This window comes from Marmota monax, unplaced genomic scaffold (genome assembly GCF_021218885.2).
Source record: "Marmota monax isolate L192 unplaced genomic scaffold, Marmota_monax_Labrador192_F-V1.1 WCK01_AAM20220418_F8-fsc00031, whole genome shotgun sequence".
Classification (NCBI taxonomy): domain Eukaryota; kingdom Metazoa; phylum Chordata; class Mammalia; order Rodentia; family Sciuridae; genus Marmota; species Marmota monax.
Genome location: NW_026695197.1, coordinates 19,228,044 through 19,234,437, shown reverse-complemented (window position 1 = coordinate 19,234,437; position 6,394 = coordinate 19,228,044). Strand labels below are relative to the sequence as shown.

The 6,394-nt window shown below is 49.6% G+C and overlaps 1 protein-coding gene across 1 annotated transcript; it reads right to left on the bottom strand.

The window, feature by feature from the left end:
* Window positions 1-2,364: 2,364 nt before the first annotated feature.
* On the bottom strand, window positions 2,365-5,620 carry LOC131423573 (endogenous retrovirus group K member 113 Gag polyprotein-like). Its single transcript, XM_058573935.1, has 2 exons — window positions 4,064-5,620; window positions 2,365-3,492 (listed from the first exon to the last, which is right to left on the bottom strand). The coding sequence occupies exon 1, from the start codon at window positions 5,060-5,062 to the stop codon at window positions 4,118-4,120; it is 945 nt and encodes a 314-aa protein (XP_058429918.1). The 5' UTR covers window positions 5,063-5,620; the 3' UTR covers window positions 2,365-3,492; window positions 4,064-4,117.
* Window positions 5,621-6,394: the final 774 nt, after the last annotated feature.

Below are 6,394 nucleotides of genomic sequence, written 5' to 3'. Positions count from 1 at the left end.
ACACTTGGAGTCATTCCTAAGACTACTTTTGCAGATTACATAGACAAACCATTCCCCAGGATATGAGACCCACGGTGCAGATAAGACGGAACTCAATCTCAAACCATTCTAACCTTTGTACCTAGTCCAATCACATGCCCAGTGGTGGGTCCCCAGGTAGACTCAGGGGTCTAGGCTTTCATCTTCTGGAGAGAACTAACAATACCCCCAGCCTTGCCATCTCCTGACCACATGCATCAGGTCCCTGCCCAGTGGCTTTTTGCTCCCCAAACACAACTTAGAGCCCTGAGCCCATGCAGACCTGCCCAGCCCTGAGAGGAAGCAGTCCACCAGAGGGGAGGAGTTCCCTTCCGTATTCTGCTAGTCCAGCATGGATGTGAACTCCATGAGGGCCTGGGCCCGTGGGCTGCTCTTCTCACTGTGCTGGGAACAGGTCTCCCTTGGAGGAGATAATGACTGAGTGAAACAAGACCATGTGAGGAAGGACCCCATAGAACATTCTAAGTCAATTTTACAACCAGAGGAGGAAGTTGTCTTTATATGGGTGCAAAGCAACTTGTTTTCACCAAACAATTATATAGGGTGCAAACAAATCTTAAGACCAGAAATGTTTACAATTTCCTCAGTAAACAGGAAAAATAGTGCTTTAAGCTATAGCACACTGCTTTATGTTTAAAAACCACACAGACAGCTGATAATATTGTGTAAAATATTTTGTTTAGAGGGTAAATCTCATGTTACATGTTCTTACTGCATTAAAGGAGAGTATGAGGAAATTTGGGAGGGGGTGATGAAATCCTTCTATAAATAGATTTATTACCTTGATATGGTGATGATTTCAGAGGTATTTGTATATGTCCAATCTCATCAAATTGTACACATTAAATACATGCAATTGTTTGTACATCAATTATCTCTCAATAAAACTGTTAAGAAAATTTAATTTTAAGAGGTCTCCAGGTGCCCCACAGAAGACTTCAACCCTTTCTGAAAGCGTGTGACTTCAGTAAGTGAGGCACATCCTAACCTCAGCACCTTAAAAGAAGCAGCACTAGAGAATGGATGAACGAGGGTGGCTCTGAGTTCATAAACTGTCAGACAGCAATGAAAGCTGGCCACAAGTAGGACCCTCACTACTCTAGAGGCTGAGGCAAGAGGACGTGAAGGCAGTGGCCCAGGCCGCCTGCATGCGCCCAGGGGGACAGACAGCTCTTTCTGCAGAGTGTGGACAGTACCGGTCTCAGCAGCCAGCACCTCTCCACCCTAGACCTGGAGAAACACCCATGACTTGTCCCCTGTCCCCTAGCTGGCTGAGTTCCCCTCCTAAGAAGAAACAGGGATGGGGCAGAAGCAGCCTGAACACACATACCTGGGGATAGAAGGCCTCGTACCCACATAGACACCCAGGCCCCACGAGGAGCTAGCCCTTCTCAGGCCAGGGCTCTTCCTCCAACACTGAATCTGACACTTCAAATCCTGAGGGTCCTGTCAGGCCTCATCATCCCCTCATACTCGGTGAGGAGAGGAATCATGGTGGCACACTGTGTGTTTAGCTAGTTCTGATGGAACCCCATCATTCGAAGCCTGAAAGGCCTAACCCCGCCTTACAGCTGTCACCTAGAGGGGGAAATGGTTTGCCCAAGATCACTGTGGCTCCCATCAACAGCTGAGCAGGTGGGAGCAGGGTAGTTCCACGCCCACTGGGTACCATGCCAGAGATGGAGCTCCACGGTGGTGCTTTCTCTCTTATTTTAAATAAATTCTCACAGCTCATTGCTGACCCCCAGAATGCTTTTCAGAGCTAAGCAAAATAATTTCAAATTGAGTCCAGAGGTTCCAGAAAGAAATGCAGAGTCCCACCCCATCACTCCTCTCGAGAGCCACCACACCCACCCAGACTCAGCCGCAAGGGCTTCCACACCTCATGGCCCTCCTCCTTGCTCTCTTCACACCCACCTGAGCCTTTGTGCTTCCCAGAAGTCAGCCTGACTTGTGCCAGGCTCAGGGGAACCTGGGCTGCATGGCTTTCTGTCTTCCCTGTGATCACTAACTCAGGACATGTCACAGTCTCCATCAGGAGTTCCTGAACAACTGTGAAGACCTCCCACAGCAGCCCCCCAGGGCCCCAGAGCAAAAGAGGGTATTGGCGGTTTCATGTCCCCTTGGGGGCAGAAGGCAGGGAAGGAAGGCCTGTGGAAGTCTGTCCCAGGTAAGGACAGGAGAAGGAAATACTGGGCTTTATTCCTTGCTGGAAATGGAAGAGGAAACAGATGAGAAGTGGGGGTGGGGGCTGAAGAAGGGCTGCAGAGGGGAGAGGGAAGAGTGTCGCGACCCCTCACCGGCAAGGGAAAACACGACACAGGATTCTTCTTTCAGCAGTTTATTCAGGCCTTGATTCAAGTATCATCTTCTAGTGACCCCCCGCCGAGCGCCCAAGCACAGCCTAATAAAGCCTCCCGCATAGCAATCCCAAGCTGCCACGTGGATCTCTCTCATAGGGTGGTAAGGGATTGCGTGCCAATTCTCCATATAAGGAGTTGTTTATCACAGGCCACAGTGGAAGCCGGCGCCATCTTCTAATGGCGGCCACGGTCTATAAGAATGGCTTACCACAGTTCCCCCTTCTATTTTATAAAACAATGCAGGCGAAAGTAGAGGTCCTATCCCACTGTGCAGAAGTGGCTGCAATGTATGGTTCAGTCCTAAGGAGGGCCCTTCCCTAGACCTGGTCCCATATCAGCCGACGCCTTTTTTCGTAGGGCGGGGCGTGGACGTCAAACCCGCATGCAATAGGACATGCTTTCCTTGAGGTCCGTTGAGGGATCACTCAAGTGCAGTGCCTTGCCTCGCATCCTGCATCGTGATGACGGCGAGAAGTAGGATAACACAGGTAGCCTGGTAGTAATGACAAAATTTAAGTTGGCAACACAATCCCTAAACCCCAGAGGAAGGTAAAGAGTCTGTAGCCGAGAAGAAAGACCAGTCCTGAAACCCATCTGCGTGCAATGGTAACAAGACCTGCAGAGTGCAAGGGCTATTCAGCACTGGGAGAGAATAAGGAAGAGGACATGCCAATCCCAGTGCAATGTGAAACTAACTTGGGGTGCAATGGCCATGCCCAGAAATCACTGTTTAAGATGTGCAAGCCAGATTTGTGGAGAAATGCCATTTTCTAAGGCCGCAAGAGCCTGTACGATCATAGCCTTCTCTTGCGCATGGCGAGTTTTAAGGCGACAGAGAAGCCACAAACAAAGTACAACACCGAAGCAACACATTGCCCCAAAAATGCCCACTCCCACCCATTCCTTAAAAAAGGAAAAGGCAGAGGATAGCCAACTGGTGAATTGACCCAAAGTCACTGGTTCGACACGGGTGCTATTCAAAACAGCAATCTGAGTTAGTTGAGACTGGATCAAGTTTTCTGCTTCCATGGACCAGGTTCCGGATAGATACTCCCCGATGATGCGGGAGGCATTTCTGGAATCATAAAATCTGACAGAGGTTATACATAAATGTGCACGTTGATCAATACAACCCAAATGTACTAGGTCAGACAATTCCTCAACTTGAGCTTGAAGCAGATCTATCCTTTGATTAGCAGCCAAAATCCCAGATAGAATGTGTTGATTAATTCTACTTTGAGATTCAAGTATGGTGGATGTTTGTTGAATAACCTGATTAATAGTGGCAGCAGTTTGTACCTGGCTGGCCATGGCTACTCCAGCTGTAACTGCTGCAGCAGCAGATACCGCCACAGCTGTCACTATAGCTGCCGTAATTCCAAAATCTCTACGGGCTCTAATCAGTTCAACAATAGGAAAAGACTCTGGATCTGCAGTAACCGGGATCGGGACAAAGGTTGGAATTTTCATAACCATTGCCATAGTCCAGGAGCCATTCCAACACTCAGACAAATAACAGGTAATATTAGAGCAATTAAGCATCCCCTGTGATGTATCATTAGCCAAAAGAAACAGGAACGGAGATTGGAGACAGACTGCTGCGGAGGGTAATGTAGCATTAGATAATTGTGAATTATTTGCAGAAATTTTAAGCCTCCTACCTCGCTCCGAGTCTTGGGTACTGCCAGAAACATTAAACAGCCAACTTTGGACTCCTAATATTTCCCTGGGGAAACACAAGCGCGGACTAGACTAGCCCAATCTGAGGGAGTCATGCAAAATCTAGTAAGTCCCTCCACCTGAGTGAGAGTGAAAGCGGCATCTATGCCATAAGTGCGGACAGATTCTGCCAAGGTTTTAATTATCTTAAAGTCTAAAGGCTCATGATATCTTCCCCTGTTATTGTCCTGAAATACAGGGTATGCAAGTCCCATATCTGTATTAACTGTCCTCCAAACTTGTGCATGAAAAGATCTCCCGGAACCTTGGCTCCCCCCCACATACGGAGGTGGGGCAATCGGCACCATATCTTCTTCTAGATATTCTACCTGCTCCTCCTCAGAGTTTTGTTGACCGATGTTAACTCCCTTCCCCTTCTTACAGTAGGCCTGCGTGCCCTGTGTCTCCTTTTTCTTCTTTTTCATTTTTATCTTATGTAGTTGTTGTAACAATATATCAAGGTCCTCAGAACTCTCTGAGTCGCTTGTGTTCTCAGGCGTTTTTAATTCGGTCAAGTCTGGGTAGAGCCTTCTCCTATTTTTATCTTCAGGCTCTTTTGCCTTCTCACTACTGTTACTTTTAATACTCTCTGCCACTTCACTACATGATCCTTCAGATTTTTCCTCATGCAGTTGCTCAAGAATAGCTTGACCCTCACTCACAGCTTCCTGGCATTTACCATCTGTTATACATCCTCTAACTAACTTCCAAAGTGGTATAACGCCACCCTCTAAGGTGCCTTGCTCACGAGCGAAATCTAGATCTTTCCCTAATTTGTCCCAGCTAGGAATCGTAAGACTCCCTGAAAAAGCAAACCAAGGAGCCGCTATATCAGCTTCTCTTAAAAACATCTGCAAAGTACTCTGCTTTATCTTAAGTCCTTTTGAATGTAACAACCCATCTAGGGCCAACAAAATTGGGCTTGAAGAAGCAACGCCCATAATGTTTTTAGAGCTATAAAGAAAGTGAAAGTACAAAAGTCCCCGCTCTCTTCCTTTTACAGGGGAGCGTTCCGTTCTATGAATTCCCCGCTCTCTTCCTTTTACAGGGGAGCGTCCCTTTTTCCCGCTCTCTCTCTATTTACAGAGAGAGCGCCCCGCTATTTGCTTGCGGATTCCCACTTTACCTGGGAACTTACCGGTGCACCACCCTGACTGCTGAAAGTTCTGGATCCTGGGTTCGAGGAATATAATTCCCCGTCCTGGCCACCAATTGTCGCGACCCCTCGCCGGCAAGGGAAAACACGACACAGGATTCTTCTTTCAGCAGTTTATTCAGGCCTTGATTCAAGTATCATCTTCTAGCGACCCCCCGCCGAGCGCCCAAGCACAGCCTAATAAAGCCTCCCGCATACCAATCCCAAGCTGCCACGTGGATCTCTCTCATAGGGTGGTAAGGGATTGCGCGCCAACTCTCCAAAAAAGGAGTTGTTTATCACAGGCCACAGTGGAAGCCGGCGCCATCTTCTAATGGCGGCCACGGTCTATAAGAATGGCTTACCACAGAAGAGGAAGTGGAGAGCTGGTGTGCAGAGAGGAAGTGAAGAGAAGTCCTGGGGCAGAGCAGAGGGCCCCCAGGACACGGCCCAGCCTGCAGCATCTTGTGGAGTCCAGTGGGGGGTGGTGCAGGGGTATCCTGTCCCTCTCCTGGCCTGCCCTCTACCATCCCTGGGAGCAGCAGAAACCTGGGCTCAGAGGCCCTGGGGACAGCAGCAGGGCCTACAGGACACAGGCACCTGGCTAAGTCCACTGGCCTGTGGCCTCTCAGCTGTTCTACACGAGGCAAGGTTGATGGACAATGGCCACAGCCCCCCCTCCGGGGCCTTCTGCCTTTCTCCTGTTATTCAACATTCTGAGGTCATCTGACCAGGCCCTTCAGTGAGGGGGGTGGGCAGGGAGCAGGTCTCAGAGGAGGCGTGGGTGGGAGCCCTGTGGAGATTGGCTACTGGGCTCAGGCCACTGCTTACCCGGGAAACCTGAGCCCGCCATCCACCCTGGGGGGGCCCAGTGGGCAGTGTGCTGGGTGGCTGCCAGGGCCTTGAGCCTCTGTGCCTCACTGCCTTGGCCACAATGACTGGAGCTTCAGGCACTCGGCCTTCACCTCGTCACGTACCGGTGGGGCCTCTTCTCACCCACCTGGGTCCCTGCAGAGCTCTGGGTGTTTTACCAACTAGGCTGCTTTCAGCAGCAAAGAACCAGAAAAACTAGGAGTTGGACAGAGTGAATCCTGAGGCCTTGGAGTATGGTGGGTCTTGGTAAGGATCTATGGCCTCA

Excerpts from the sequence above, each read along its gene's own strand:
- LOC131423573 (XM_058573935.1), bottom strand. The coding sequence starts at position 5,062 with ATGGGCGTTGCTTCTTCAAGCCCAATTTTGTTGGCCCTAGATGGGTTG.